At 41.8% G+C, this 16,736-nt stretch overlaps 1 protein-coding gene and 1 non-coding gene across 2 annotated transcripts; one reads left to right on the forward strand and one right to left on the reverse strand.

Moving 5' to 3' along the window:
* Positions 1–4,807: 4,807 nt before the first annotated feature.
* LOC145403195 (5S ribosomal RNA) lies at positions 4,808–4,926 on the forward strand. Its single transcript, XR_013897943.1, has one exon. It is a non-coding gene; the product is annotated as a 5S ribosomal RNA (ribosomal RNA).
* Positions 4,927–7,044: 2,118 nt separating this feature from the next.
* On the reverse strand, positions 7,045–11,282 carry LOC145401852 (E3 SUMO-protein ligase ZBED1-like). The gene is made up of 2 exons (XM_080273991.1): positions 11,130–11,282; positions 7,045–8,733 (listed from the first exon to the last, which is right to left on the reverse strand). The coding sequence occupies exons 1-2, from the start codon at positions 11,280–11,282 to the stop codon at positions 7,045–7,047; spliced, it is 1,842 nt and encodes a 613-aa protein (XP_080130117.1).
* Between the last annotated feature and the right edge of the window lie 5,454 nt (positions 11,283–16,736).

Consider the following 16,736-nt stretch of genomic DNA (forward strand, 5'->3'; position numbering starts at 1 on the left):
TTCTGGACACGTGGGCAGAGGGCGTTCTTCGACATCAGGATATTCGATCCCATGGCAGCATGTCATCGTGAACTGTCTCTCGAAGCTACACACAAAAGGAATGAGCGGGAAAAGAATAGAAATTATCAAGAAAGGATCCAACATGTTGACCACGGTCGATTCACTTCCTTTGTGTTCACGACATCAGGTGGGATGGGTCCAGAGGCAGTGAGATTCTACTCGAGACTGGCAGAGGTTCTTTCTGAGAAGAAACGTCAACCGCAGAGTTCTGTTATGGCCTGGATGAGATGTCGACTCTCATTCTCCCTCGTGAGATCTGCTCTGCTATGTCTCAGGGGCACAAGATCATCAGCCCTCAGGCCTGTCTCTCTAGCGGGTATGGATTACGAAGCTACAGTGGTCAATAGTCGCATAGACCAGTGACTCCAATAGTTTAATGTCTTTATATACACTGTAATATCAATAAATATAAAATAAAAATAATAATAGTAATAGTAGATGGTTGGTAACCACAGCCGTTGGCGTGCTTGGGGCCAACGGATTGTAATATGAGGGTTAGTGTTAACCTTCACATTACAACTCCAAATGGCGAACTGTATTAGGAAGGTTGGTTTTGATCTTCACAATATAATTCCCCGATGGATGGGGGTGATTAAAAAAAAAAAAAAAAGTAGTAGTAGTAGTAGCAGCAGCAGCAGCAGCAGCAGCAGCAGCAGTAGTAGTAGTAGTAGTAATTGTAGCAGTAGTAGCAGTAGTAGTAGTAGTTGTTGTTGTAACAGTTAGCGGAGGGAGCCCATTCTACAACATGCACTAAGATACAAAAAGCCATATCTGCTCTCTTTCACCTCATTTGTGTCCTTTGTAAGTTTTGGAGAGGGCTGAAACCCACTACTATAATGGTGGAAAGTTTTATATCATTTAAGACATTATCAAGAAAACAGCCAAACTCACCTGAGAAATTTAATTGAAACCCATGGACTCGCTTTCCCCTATTTCTGATCGTTTATATTTGGGGGAGAGGGCTGACTCCCCACAAAATCATTGGAGGGATCTTGCTCTCCAAATATAGCACAAGAGGTGAGAGTCCAATGTACAATATGTACTAAGATATCAAAGCCTTATCTGATTTGGTTTCATAATCTCTGAGAATTTTTAATTTGACACGAGGGGCTCCATCCCCGTTCCCCTAAAAAGTATGGTTGGAAAATTGTCTAAACTGGAAAACCTTCGATGTTACCAGACGAAGTTACGTGGGAAGGTTTATTCACATCCTCCACTAGGTTCACGAGGAGTTAAGGCACAGACAGCATATATATATATATATATATATATATATATATATATATATATATATATATATATATATATATATATATATTTACGCTGTCCGCCTGTCCGTTCCCACGGGTGCAGCCGTTACAGCTGGGCTAGGGGATTATGCAGTATCCGTGTCATTCACGGAGTTTAAATTAGCGAGTGTTACAAGTTCTTTTGTTTCTTTCGTTCCTGCCACGGAGGGCAATTTTATTTAATACCATGCTGAGAGTGCATTTGATTATTTTGATTGTCTTATGTGAGCTACCAGTATATTTAATAATGTTTTGCTTGCATTAGAAGTACCAATTCATTGTAGAGAGAGAGAGGGGCACGAATTTAAGTTCCTTATTAATTAATCTGATTCACGTGTTCACGCTTGGCTGCACACGAGCCTAGCATTCGACCAGTGTCTTCCCAACCAGCTTCAGTATCGTGTGTGTGTGTACACTCTCTCTCTCCCCAGTCATTTTTGTGCCGAGCTGGCGTTTTCATTTAAGTTCATTTTATTCTTTTGTTTGCTGACTGAGGGAAGTAGCTATTTTATTTGATTTTGTGACCGTGTTGTCTTTGGAGGGCCAGTCTGGCTCACCGTGGTCCTCTCGCTGCCTTTATTAACGTTCCCCAACACACGTACATACACACACACCCCTAACCCCTACACAGTTCAATCCCATCTCCTTGCACAAGGCTAGTGAGAACTATCGTGAGCAGGGCTCTCACAACAGTTGATATGAAAATCTCTAGGTTTGGTGCAAAAAATCCCCAGATTGGACAAAAAATCCCCAAATATAAAATACCAATATAAATGTACTTACACATAGAAAAATACTATTTTATGAAATAATAAAACAATTTTTTAAATTCACGAGGTATATTTTTTTCAGTATCAAGCATCAGTTACGTAAATTTAATCAATGAACCAATGAAGAGTATAAATTATAGCTCTGCTTTGGTTACAGGAGACAGTCTGCAAATTGATAAAAATAAATTCAAAAAGCCCTCACTCAGTATTGTTTTACCAAAGTGAAACCTCTGGGTCTAGGAACTTGCAGAATAGGCCTACTAAAATGAAATTAAATCCTATTTCTGACGACGGCTGAAAGATAAAAATGAAGAAAAGCATGAGAGTTAAAATAAAGGCAGCAGAAGTAAAGAATGGATGGAGAGGTGAAGAAGAAAGATGGATAAAAAAAAGTAGGAAGATAGGAGTAAGAGAAGAAAAAGAGTAAGGGAACAGAGTAAAAAGAAAGACATAGATATAAATAGCTGAAGGAGATATGAAGGAAGAAAACACTAATAAATAGGCTGCATAGATATAAATTAATGAAGAGAAGAAAGGGGGGAATGAAGGCGAGAAGTAAGTATACAGACTATTATCATCATAGTGTAAGAACAGAAGAAATAAGGAAGCTGGAGAAGACCAATTGCTTCACACAAGGCAGGAATGTAAATGAGAGGAAATTATGGCTAACTGAATGGGAGAGAAAGATAAGGGAGAGGGAATAAAGATATAAAGAGAGAGAGAGAAAGAGAGAGAGAGGAATGATTGAAGGAAGGGGATCAGTTATGGAGAACAAGTTGAAAAAGGCTGGTTTACTTTCACTCCATATGACTAAAGGAATCACCGTTTCTCAGATAAATCAGGTACAACCCAGGAACTGGTTGATTTAATCCAAATTAAAGCATCAGTTTAACAAAAATAATACTGTAACATGCAATATGCTCCTGGCACTAATTTTCAGCAATATATTGTATATAGTATGATATTCTGTATATGTATAAAAATATATGTAATCCATATAAATAATGTATAGGCCTATAGCAAAGGTGTTAAAGAAAATATCTTTCATTTACACATCATCAATATACAGTACTTAGAACATAAATAATGGTTTTCCATTATTCCACATTTTCTTATTTTGAGGGAGGAGGCTGGATAAATCTAGGCCTAGATACCTGAGTAACATGATATATTCCATACGAAATAAAATGTGCTAGGTTAATAGAGTGGGTGTAAATGCTAAAGAGCCTTAGGAGGATGTGAACTTTGTAACTGCTGAGTTGCTTTGTTGTAGCCATCCTTCTTCACAAGGACTTCTCAAGAATAGGTGTCAGGTATAGATATGTAGAAAGAAACAAATGTGTTTTCAGCATAAGTAAACTATTCCATATATCGAAATAAATTACGTTTATTCTGTTCTTCAAGAAACTAATTATTGATTAAGTGTATTTGCAATTATCTCATGAGCTTCACTGTCTGTTGCATTGGATTTTACATTTCTAATATGTTTCAACAATCGTGGATGGTCTTCCAAACATAGTTCACATGCAGACATCCCCATTGAAGCCATTCCTTTTCTGTGCAGAAGTCCCACAACAGTTTCTCTTTTCAAAGAATTTCTATTGTCTGTCTTTATGACTTTTAATGTACTGAAGAGTCTCTCCACTGGGGCATTTGCACATGTAAGTGACATCATACATCCAATAACTCTGGAGAGATTTCCATATTTCAGCTCACCACTCAAGGTTTTCTGGCTAAGCCGTTCTCTCCAGAACTGAAGATCCGATTGATTGTTTTTTAGTTTATCAGTTTCTTCTATTGCCTGTTTCCGCCACTCCATGTCCACCAAATTCAGTGGTGCTACATCATGCAAAAAGGAGAAAGATTCATATACTTCTGATAAAGAGGCAGGGTGACAGTTAATAGCATTAGAAGGCTCCAAGAATTTGAGATGACTATAGCTTTTTCTTTGTATCTCCTTGAATCTCTGTCGTATTTGTTCTGTTAGTTCCACCATGTAGTTTCTGCATGACACTCGAACCTGTCTAGCCGCACTGGGGTCTCTTTGCGTACACTCAGAAAGTGTAGCAGTTGCAGCTACACCAACATACACATGATCAATGTCTACTCTGTTTTTGGAGTCATAGATGTCAACAGTAAAAGGGTCCTCACATCTTACTACACTTATTTTCATGAAGTCACACAGTATTTCTTTTAGGAGTTTGTTAAAGCAACGTTGGGTCTGGTTAGTACTTGGATGGGTGACCGCCTGGGAACACCAGATGCTGTTGGCATCCCTGCGTGTCAAGTGGGGTTGGTGGAGGATTAGTGCCCCTCCCTGTAAAACAATTAACTCTAAGCCCTTGGCCACCCCATCTGGGATACATGGCGTCTGGCAGTGAGTGAGTGAGTGAGTTTGTTAACTTCATCTTGAAGATGATGAACTGGGGCTTCACTCTGGAACAGTGTATTAAAAGCATTCAGCCGTTTAAGCTGAAAGGACATAAATTCCAACTGAAATTTGATAAATTTGTTGTTCAGTGCTTGTAGAATGGTTATCACTGTATTTGAAGGATCTTTCTTTTCTGCTACTTGGTCTGTAAAATAAAGCTGAAGTGCATCCCATTGCTCCAATACTCTGTTTACAACATTCTCCATTGATAGCCAACGTGTTTGTGAAAGGCCAAGTATTTTGTGAACAGAAATATTGCCAACGGCCATACCACGTTGAGTACACCGCTTCCCGTCCGATCAGCGAAGTTAAGCAACGTTGGGTCTGGTTAGTACTTGGATGGGTGACCGCCTGGGAACACAAGATGCTGTTGGCATCCCTACGTGTCAAGTGGGGTTGGTGGAGGATTAGTGCCCCTCCCTGTAAAACAATTAACTCTAAGCCCTTGGCCACCCCGTGTGGGATACATGGCGTCTGGCAATGAATGAATGAATATTGCAAAACCTTTGAAACTCCTCCAATGTGTGGATTCTTTGACATTCTGTTGTCATAAACTTCATATACAACCCTTATTTATATGTATGGGGGTCTGCTAAGAAGTAACATTTAATGTTAGGGCTAAAAACTCAAATAATTTTTCAGTACTTACTCAGCGTGTGTGAAAAAGCTTGCAACATGGCGGCCTATAAACAAACTTGAAATGCTAGCTCGTGATTGGTTGAAACTGTAATACGTCTGACCAATTAAAACTTCCAAAATAGAGTAATGTTCACAAACAGCTGACCACAAAGAAAATACTATTTTGGCAATATTTACAAGCTATTTACCCTTTTCACCCATTACTGAGGGCATTCTATGTCAATTATAACACATAATAAGCAAAAATCCCCAAATAATCACTAAATATGACCAAAAATCACCAAAAAATCCCTAAAAATACAAAATCCCTAAATTTGTCACTAAATGTACTGAAAAGTTCCAATCTAGGGACAAAATCCCTAAAAGAGCGCTGATCGTGAGCTATCAACTGCGTTCCCCCTTGGACATGGGTTAAGTAGAAATTCGTCACCACCGGAAATAAGTGGGAGGTGTTCCTGTAGACTGTCTCGGGCGGTATTATTTCCGGTAGTGACGATAGTAGGCTAGATCCATAGGTAGGCTGTTCCGTTTGTTACTATCAAAGTACAGAGGGTTGCGTACTTTAATAATTCTTCCGTTGCGCAGTTTTTCTCTAGTTTACGAAGTGTGAGTGCCGGGGTCTGCGTTATTTTCACAACGCAGTGGAGGCCGATCATCTAAAACTACCTTGTCTTTTTGTAATAGCCCCGGGCTGGCGCTACCGTAACAGTGGCGACCTTGCATCAGGATATCCTAACAGTGCCTTCTTCTTGCTAGGATATCGTTACCTTGGCGTTCTCTGTGCTTTGAGGTGAAGTTGATGAGTGTGAAGTTTCTCAGTCAGCATTAGTTTTTTCATTATTCAGTACTGCCATTGAATTGTCGCCATGGAGTCACGCGTGTCTACACCAGAAGGCGTACGTGCTGAGTCACCTGTGGATAAGGAAATTGTGGAACAACGAGAGGCACATAGCAAAGGTACTCCCCGTGTGAGCCCTGTGTTTAACCATGGTGCCGAGTTGCCTCGTTTCGCTACCCCACCATTACCATCTATGATGCCGCCGAGCCAGTTTACAGCAGTTCCCCCAGGTATGTCTAGTGCTTTCCCTGGAGTTGTTCATTCCACTCCCATATACCCTGGAGTCTTGTCACCGGAGGCTCAGTTGCAGTTGGAGTTGAAAAAGATGGAGATGGAAATGCAGCTTGCAAGAGAGAAAGAAGAGATGGAGATGCAGCGTGCAAGAGAGAAAGAAGAGAGGGAGATGCAGCGTGCCAGAGATGAGATGGAGATGCAGCGTGCAAGAGAGAAAGAAGAGATGGAGTTGCAGCGTGAAAAAATGCGATTTGAGCTGGAGAAGACTCACTTGGAGGCAGGGTTGGGGTCAATTAATTTTTATCAATTCAATTCAATTCCAATTCAACGTAAAATGTGAATTATTCAATTCAATTCAATTCCAATTCATTTAGAAAAAAAATGTTCAATTCCAATTCAATTCAATTCATAAGCTTGTCAATTCAATTCAATTCCAGTTAATTCAATAATACGTTTTCAATTCCAGTTCAATTTATAAGCCTGTCAATTCCAATTGAAGGTACTTATTTAAATCTTATGCCACCCAGGTACTCCCAGTAATATCAAGAGGAAAAAAAAACTGTTTACTCATTCACATATCTATTTTCCAAAAATTTGTCACCAACTTCAAGGTTACATACTGTATATTGTTAATATTAGATCTCAATTTTCATGTTTAACAAAGACCTTCCTTTAAAATCAACAACACTGTTGCAAGTCGCAATACTATCCAATATCCTTAACAAAACTTACTTCTTTTTTTGGAACAAAAATTAGAATGTCAAAATTGGCCCTGGAAAAATGTTACTCAGAATTACATCTGATCATCATCAATTCTTCAAATTTTTTGTCACCTAAATTGCACCTTTTAGGCCTGAAAAGCTTGCCAGCAACAGAAAACAGTCTTTCAACAGGAGCCGATGTAGCAGAAATGGCTAGGTACTTTGTTGCAAGTATAGTGAGGATGGGAAGCTCACTTTGTTTGGCCTTCCAGTAGCCAAGGGGATCACTGTCTTCTTGTATACATGGTTGGCTGAGGTAGAGTGAAACCTTGGTTTCTGATGGTCTTGCTGTTGGTGTAGAGGACCGGTTCACCAAAGCAAAGAATTTGTTCCTTTTCATCGGTGGTGGTTCTTCAGGGGCAGTAGATGAAGAAGCCCCACACCCACTGCATGCTGCATTCAGTGCATTGTATTTCCTAGTCAGAAGGTCACGAATGTCTTCGACTTCATTGTCATGGCACCAATCCAGCTTGTAACGTGGGTCTAAGGTGGCAGCTAGCTGGAAATCCTCCATAGACTCAAACTTACTCAGGCGAGTTTCTGTAGAGGCCTGCAGTGTAGAAACAAGTTTGCACTTATGCACTTCATGAAGATTAGCTAAAGCAGCCCGAAGGCCACGAACACAGTTAATTACCAAACTAGATGTCACCATGTTTTGTCCCTGAATCTGATGTGTCACATACTCAAATGGCTCAAGTATATCACAAAGCTCTTTTATGGTGTTCAGCTCATACTGTTTCAGCTTGTAAGGAGTGTCAAGTTTGTCCCACACATTAGATGAAACACGTAGCACTGACCTTATCATCATCAGCTGGCTATTCCAGCGTGTACATGTTGCCATCTGGAGCTTTAATTCATTTGATAGAATTTCTGTAGCAGTTGTTGATTTTCTACAAAAACTAACTAGCTTTGCTACTTTTGCCAGAAATTGCTTGATCTGACTATCGTTCTCCAAGCCATCTTTTACCACAAGCTGCAAAGTATGAGCAAAGCATGGACTGCGATTTGGGGGTAGATATTCATACACTGTAGACTTTGTAGGTGCTGTATCATTAGATGGAAGGGTATCACAGACATTGACACCAAAATCATCACCATCGTCATCATCTTCAAGTTGCTCCATTGGGAAAAGAGTAAATGCCTTCACCATATTTGCTGCGTTATCTGTAACAATGGTAGTTACCTTACTCCCAACATTATAGAGGGCCATTGTTTCTTGAGAAAGCTCATACATATTTTCTGAAGTATGGGCGCCTTTGAAGCGACGGCATGCCAGCATAACACTATTCATGTTGTAGTCAAGTATGAAATGACCAGTTACACCTATAAAGGACCTCATATCCCTACTGGACCACAAATCAACTGTCACACATAAACTCTGGGCTTTCTGTAACTTGGTCTTCAACCGGGACTGAACACCTTTTGACTTTTGTGGTAGAAGTACACTACTCAGATGCTTACGACTAGGCATTGAAAACTTTGGCTCTGCAGTCACCATGAGCATGCAGAATCGCTCACTATCAACCAGGGATAGAGGAAGGAGATCATGTGCAATAAAGTTCACAATACAGTTAGTAAGTTCAATCTGCCGTGAGTTGGTGGATGTCCACTTGCTTCCTTTGGTACTGCCTTTCATGAAGTTAACCATTGAGGGCTGTTGTGCATCTGCTGGTGGAATATCGAGCTTTTCATAGATTTCTGGGTGGTTCTTCTGAAAAGAAAAACAAGGGAAAATAAATTATTTAGTTTTACAAGGCTCTGAAGAAAACTTCCCACCCATGTACAGAGTTTACATATAATACTGTTAGGGGATCCAGGTGGCTTGACTGATATAAAAATGGAAATTAATCCATAGAGCTAAGCCATATTACTATGTAGCCTCGCTAGAATTACAGGAGACTGCTACACTACTTCCCTCCAAAGGTGGCCACTGGCCAGCGATGGATTCGAACTACCGACCATCAGATCAGTAGCCAAGCGCTCCACCAGCCGAGCTACCCAGAACCCCAGCTCGGTTGGTAGAGCGTTTGGTGACTGACCTGATGGTAATAGTTCAAAATCCGCTCGGTTGGTTGAGCACTCAGCAACTGATCTGATGGTCGGCAGTCCGAATCCACTACTGGCCACAGTATATTTTATAAAAAAAAAAACTGTTTTTCCTTTTTCTTTTTTTATACAACTAATACATATCTTACGACAAATAACTCTGTCTCAATCTGTTTTGGTTCAGCTTTTAACCCTTTAACGCGGGCATTGTTTTGCCCCGACTGTCCTATCCCGCGGGGGTTTCGACCAAAATGTAAACAAACTTTAAACCTTTATAACTCTGCACAGAATAAATCTAGAGCAAAAAATAAGGTACCATTAGAAAGTACTCACCTTCGGCTTTGCAATGATGTAGGTTTCATGATTTCGTTGACTATCACTGGATGGGCAGTGCCATTAGAAGTGAGCGATCTAAAATCACTATTTTTCGCTCACACACCATTACCTTCGCTCATACACCATTACCAAATGCCAACCTCATTCTGATAATAATACTATAAATATATATGAACACTGCACATACGATAAACACCCACTCTGTGTTCACTGAGGCAGGTAAAAGGCACTGTAATTAACCGCACTTCACTGCCACATCAGCGGTGTTGTAATCACTATTTTTCGCTCACACACCATTACCAAATGCCAACCTCATTCTGATAATAATACTATAAACATATATGAACACTGCACATACGATAAACACCCACTCTGTGTTCACTGAGGCAGGTAAAAGGCACTGTAATTGCCCGCACTTCACTGCCATATCAGCGGTGTTGTAATCACTATTTTTCGCTCACACACCATTACCAAATGCCAACCTCATTCTGATAATAATACTATAAACATATATGAACACTGCACATACGATAAACACCCACTCTGTGTTCACTGAGGCAGGTAAAAGGCACTGTAATTGCCCGCACTTCACTGCCATATCAGCGGTGTTGTAATCACTATTTTTCGCTCACACACCATTACCAAATGCCAACCTCATTCTGATAATAATACTATAAACATATATGAACACTGCACATACGATAAACACCCACTCTGTGTTCACTGAGGCAGGTAAAAGGCACTGTAATTGCCTGCACTTCACTTCCACATCAGCAGTGTTGTCACTCACACAGCTGGACAGATACTGATGCATGTTGGTCAGGGGTGGGGTGGGGGGCCCAGGGGGTGGGTGGTGGGGCCCCAGGGGGGGGAGGAGGGAGGTGGGGGTCGGCTGGAGTGAAAGAACTTAATAGCTACTCTCCCTTGAAACAACTGGCGCACAGGAAAAATGCGGGGTATTCAAAATATTCACAAACATTCGAGAATGACACCCACGGTTTGGTCCAGTTTTTGCAATGTCATTCTGGAATGACACCCGCGGTTAAAGGGTTAAAGAGTTAGGCTAGGTTAGATAGGTACAGTACCAAAACCAAAAGCACACAAAAGAGGCTACATTACAGGATATTTTATTGAAAACCAGTTTTTCCTGTTTTCTTTTTTATACAGCTAATACATGCCTTACAACTAATAACCCTATCTCAACCTGTTTTGGTTCAGCTTCTAAGAGGTTAGGTTAGGTTAATTAGGTACCAGTACATTACCAAACCCAAAGGCACAAAAAGACAATATTACAGTATATTTTAACAAACACCTGTCTTTCCTTTTCTTTTTCATACAGCTAATACATACCTTACAACTAATAACCCTATTTCAGCCTGTTTTTGTTCAGCTTTCAAGAGGTTAGGCTAGGTTCTAGTTAGGTACAATACCAAACCCAAAAGCACAAAAAGATATTACAGTACAGTATAGTTTATGAATGACTGCAACTGCACTAATAACTATAAATATCAAATGTGTTGACTTTAACCAAATAAACAAATACTGTAAGTACTAAGTACACTGAAAAAGTGTAAAGAAAGAGGGTAATAAAATTCTCTCTCTCTCTCTCTCTCTCTCTCTCTCATACAGTAGTAGCCATAGTGTACTGAATATCTAAAGAAATTCTTCTTAATTTCTTCTGTCTAAAATACTAATCAGGTACTACTAAAGTAACCAAATGCTCACCTCTAAATGCCTCCTGAAGTTTGATGTTGCTTTGGTAGATCCACCAACAGGCTGGTTACAGTGACGGCAAACAGCTTTAAGGTTTCCTGGTTTGCATTCACTAGAACTGGAAGGCATGTTGAAATAGCTATGTACATTTGATTTTAGTGTCATTTTTGTCACAGGATTTGTTTTTTAAAGCAGAGTAAGCCACTTATCATAGACCAGCTGCCAGTGGTTTCCACCACACTACTGAACTTTGCACACTGGCCAACAGGGTATGGCAGGTTAGGCAGGACATGTACTGGACATGTACACACCAGCTCATCCAGGCAAACTGACAGGATTCAAACCTGCCATTCTTGAAATAGACATCATACAAATTTTTTTTTAAATAATTGTAGAGACAATTATAAAGAAAAGAACACATTCTTAAATAGCCTATATTATTAAAACATAGGCTATATGTAAAGAACATAGTTTAAGTTTACCAGGCCTACTGTGATATGATTACACGAATAATGTTGCCAAACATCACAGTATAATTGAAATTAAGCTATGTTATGCATACATTGTTGGCACTTGCCAAGTTGCCAGTAAACTATACAGTATTTTATAATGTCTGATCACAATATTTATTTTTAATAACATCAGTCAATTCATATTAATTCATTGCTATTAATTGGTATCAATTCATATCAGTTCATGCTATTAATTGGTATCAATTCCAAGTCAGTTCTAATTATTTCGATATCAATTCCAAATCAATTCAATTATTTTCAAAATATTTTTTTTCAATTCAATTCAATTCCAATTCATGCATTTTTCACATCAATTCCAATTCAATTCCAATTCAATTCATAATTGACTCCATCCTTGCTTGGAGGTGACTGCTAACAGGTCTACTTCAGATACCCATACCTCAGGCCGTGCAGAGGATAGGGAGAGTTGACTCTCAAGGAGTCTGAAATTAGTGCCAGCATTTGATGAGTTGAAGGTGACAGAATGGTTTGTCAGGTTTGAAAAGAAGGCTAGGGAGTTTGAGTGGCCCAGGCAGCGCTGGGTGGGCTTGGTATCTAATGTGCTGAAGGGAAAAGCTTTGGAAGCGTATAATAGGATGAGCCCTGAGGATGTAGATGATTATGATGAATTTAAAGCAGCCATTCTTAAGGTATATGAACTTAGACCAGAGGCTTATCGGTTGTTGTTCTGTGGTGCTCGGAAAAGAACTGCTGATACCTATATGGCCTACGCCAGGTATCTGGAGGAGACGTTAGACGAGTGGTTGCTGAGTGAGAGCGCCACCTTGTATAACGATGTGAGTGAACTGCTTTTGATGGAACATTTTACCAACATGGCTGACAAAGAAATTGGTGTTAAAATTAGGGAGAAGAGATTTAAGACCTTGAAGGAAGCAGCGACGTGGGCTGATGACCAGGTGTTGGCCTTGCGGAGTATGGGGGTCAAGTATGATAATTTTCAGCATTCCAGGGAGAGGACTGTGAGTGGTCCGGCCTGGGATAAATCTCCCGTGAATCAGTCCAAGGGAAGTCCAGAGGAGAAAAGGAATTCAGGGAGAAAGAGCCCCGTATCCAGTTCAAAGCTACTTTGTTACTTTTGCAAACAGAGTGGGCACATCAAGCCTAACTGCCCTAAGTGGAAGGCCTCCCAAAATGCCAAACCAGTGGCACTAGTTGTAGGTTCGAGTCAGGTGAACGAGAGGAGTTGGGAGAGTGGTAACGGTGAGGGAGAAGTCTGTGGAAAGCTGGAGTGCAGCCGGCTGTGCTCGCTGCCAGCTCAGGCTGAAAAAGTTACCCAACATGCTACGCCACCTCCGGGTGAACTGCCTCAGAAATCGTCCCTAGACTGGTGTAAACCTTTTATGTGTCATGGCACAGTGAAAATTCATGGGATCAATTATCCAGTTACTGTGTTTCGTGATACCGGTGCACAACAGTCTGTGTGCAGAAACGTGACTGGAGGGCCTGTAAACTCAGGGAAGTATGTGCTGTGTAGAGGCATGAACTCAGATGAATACTATGATTATGTTCACGTGGAACTTGATTGCCCCATTGTTCAGGCTGCAGCTCAAGTCGCTGTTGCTGATGTAATGCCAGTAGAGGGGGTTGATTTTCTGCTGGGGAACGACCTGGCTGGGGAGAAAGTATTTCCATCTCTTCCCCTACCAGTTGTTGTGGCAGAGAAGTGTTTTGACGCCCCAGAAATTGGTATTGAAGTTGATGCAGAAGTGGAAGCCATGTTCCCGGTCTGTGCAATTACAAGATCTATGGCACAGGTTGCAGCCTGGGAGGAAGAACTGGCGAAGTCACAGGTTCTTGGGGTCGACTGTGATGAGGCAGGGCCACCAATGGAGGAACCTAGTGAGCAGGGTGTTGCTGTGGTGGGTGAGGAGAGTGGGAATGCGTGCATGGGCGCCGCCCCACTTCCCACTCAGGACACTAGAGGTGGTGCTGAGTGTGTCTGTGTGGAGACTGAACCCAGCCCACCGACTGAATTAGAAGAATTTCAGGACGCTGGGGTCGACTGCAGGGATGCAGGACCACCGTCAAATGCGCCTGAGGAACAGAGTGTCACTGTTGAGGGTAGAGGTGAGGAATCTGACATTCCTCCCCCTGTCGAGTGTACTAGAGGTGGCGCTGAGATTGATTGTCCTTCGCAATCCAGTGTCCCGACCAGTCCCTTATCTCAGTCCTCAGTAGAGCTGGCGGGTGTTGGGCCAGCAGAATTGAGGGTGAAGCAATGGAAGGATGTAACATTAAAGCCCTAGTTTGCTCGAGTAGGGGAAGAAAGAAGTATGGAGTGTGGTAAGGAGGAGTTCCTGATTAAAGACAATGTTTTACATCGCCGATGGACGCCCACTGGAGCCACGGTGGGTGGAGGAGTGGGTGAGTTAGTGCAGGTGGTGGTGCCTGTGCAGTATAGGGTGCCGTTAATACAGTTAGCACATGATGGACCTTTAGCAGGTCACCTGGGAAATAGAAAGACAGTGCAGCGCTTAAGATATAACTTTTGGTGGCCAAGTATGCCGGGACAAGTTGCTGCGTACATCAAGAGCTGTCATACGTGTCAGATAGTGGGCAAGCCTAATCAAGTTCTTCCTGTGGCCCCTTTGACTCCCATTCCTGCAGTTGAACCTCCGTTTCATTGATATCGTGGGCCCTTTACCTCCTACTTCTGCTGGAAACAAGTATTTGTTAACCATAATGGATGTTACAACGCGATACCCAGAGGCTATACCAATCAAAAGCATGCAGGCGAAGTCAGTAGTCAAGCAACTTATCCTGTTCTTTACTCATTTTGGCCTGCCCAAGGAGTTGCAGTCAGACCGTGGAGTGAATTTTACATCTAATTTGTTTAAGCAGACAATAACAGAGTTGGGCATCAAGCACATTTTCTCCAGTGCCTACCATCCGCAGTCACAAGTTTTTTTTTTTTTATGCGAGGAAGAAGGAACCAAAGGCCATGGCCCGCAGTAACAGTTCCCTCCAAGAGAAAAACAAAATACAATAGAGAGCCAAATTCAAGATCCGATCATTTTGAGATGCCTGGACACACTGCGTTTGAAAGACTGGAGATCATAGGCAGCAGGAAATACAGATAGAGGGAGACAGTTCCAGAGGTGACCTGTTGCATAAATGAAAGACTGGGAGTAACGGTTAATTCCTGCATTAGAGAGTTGGACAGAAAAGGGATGAGAGTTTGCTGCCAGACGGGTGCTACGCGCCCGTCGTAGAGGTGGTGGAATGCAAGCAGACAGTTCAGAGGAGCAGTGACCATTAAAGTAGCGATAGAAAAGAGATAAAGATGCAACAGTGTGGCGAAGAGACAGAGGTTGAAGGGAGTCAGTAAGAGGAGGAGAGTTAATGAGACGAAAAGCCTTTGACTCCACCCTATTGAGAAGAGCTGTATGTGGGGAGCCTCCCCACACATAAGAATTGTACCCCACACAGGGGCGGATAAAACCTCTGTATAGAGTCAACAATTGTGCAGGGGTAAAGAAAGAGCGGAGTCGGCTTAGCACACCCAATCTCTTGGAAGCAGATTTTACAAGAGATGTAATATGGTCTTTCCAAGATAAGTCCCGAGTAAATGAAACCCCAAGCATGTTCAAGGATGATGCAGGATTAAGCTGAATATTATTAAACATTAGTGGGTATACCTGTGGAAGATTTTGTCGGGTTGATAGGTGTAAGAACTGAGTCTTAGATGCATTAAAGACAACCATATTATTTTTACCCCAGTCAGCGATACGAGCCAAGTCAGACATTAGGTGTGCCATAGCCTCATCCCTTGTTTCTTGAAGTAACTGTTGAGATGGGCGTTGCGGGAACCGAATGGAAAGGTGAAGGGTGGAGTCATCAGCGTATGAGTGTAGGATTAGATGTACAGCTTAGAAGATCATTGATGCATAAAAGGAAGAGAGTTGGTGAAAGGACAGAGCCCTGAGGAACACCACTGTTGATAGATCTAGGAGAAGAACGATGGCCGTCTACAACAGCAGCTATAGAACGACCAGAAAGGAAGCTAGCGATGAAGGCACAGATAGAAGGATAGAAACCGTAGGAGGGCAGTTTGGAAATTAAAGATTTATGCCAGACTCGATCGAAAGCCTTTGAGATGTCAAGTGCAATGGCAAAGCTTTCGCCAAAGTCCCGAAAGGAGGATGACCAGGAGTCTGAAAGGTAGATGAGAAGATCGCCAGTGGAGCGTCCCTGACGGAACCCATACTGACGATCGGAAAGAAGGTTGTGATAGGAAAGATGCCTTAAAATTTTTCTATTAAGAATTGACTCGAAAACTTTTGAAATACAGGACGTTAAAGCAATTGGACGATAGTTGAAGGGTTGGGAGTGGTCACCCTTCTTTGGGACTGGCTGAATGAGAGCAAACTTCCAGCAAGAAGGAAAGGTACAAGTTGACAGACAAAGGTGAAAGAGTTTGCCTAGGCAGGGTGTAAGCACAGAAGCACAGTTCTTGAGAACAACAGGAGGGACCCCATCAGGCCCATATGCCTTGTTAGTACTGAGGCCAGTGATGGCAGAAAATACATCAACTGAAGAAATTTTAATGTCAGCCATGAGGAAGTCAGAGGGGAGAAGTGATGGAGGAACAGCACCGGAATCGTCTAAGGTGGAATTGGAGGAGAAAGTCTGTGCGAAGAGATCTGCTTTATCAGTAGAAGAAATAGCTACAGAACCATCAGAGTAGAAAAGAGGAGGGAAGGATGATGAGGTAAAGTTGTTAGAAAGATTTTCGGCAAGGTGCCAGAAGGAGCGGGAAGAATTAGAGTTGGAGAGTTGAGAGCATTTAGTATGGATGAAATTATTTTTAGTAGAGCGAAGAACAGACTTAGCACGATTCCGGGCAGAAACGTAAAGATGATGTGATTCAGGGGTGGGTTGGCTCCGGTACCTTTTGTAGGCCTTCTCCTTGTTGCGGACAGCATTAGAACAAGCGTGATTAAACCAAGGCTTTCTTGCGTTAGTCAAAGGATATGAGAAAGGAATGTATGCTTCCATGCCCGAGAGAATAACCTCAGTAATGCGCAAGGCACACTCAGATGGCTCACGGCCATGGAAGCAATAATCATTCCAGGGAAAATCAAAG

This window comes from Coenobita brevimanus, chromosome 6, assembly GCF_032717465.1.
Source record: "Coenobita brevimanus isolate Jiangsu-jjx chromosome 6, ASM3271746v2, whole genome shotgun sequence".
NCBI classification, from domain to species: Eukaryota; Metazoa; Arthropoda; class Malacostraca; order Decapoda; family Coenobitidae; genus Coenobita; species Coenobita brevimanus.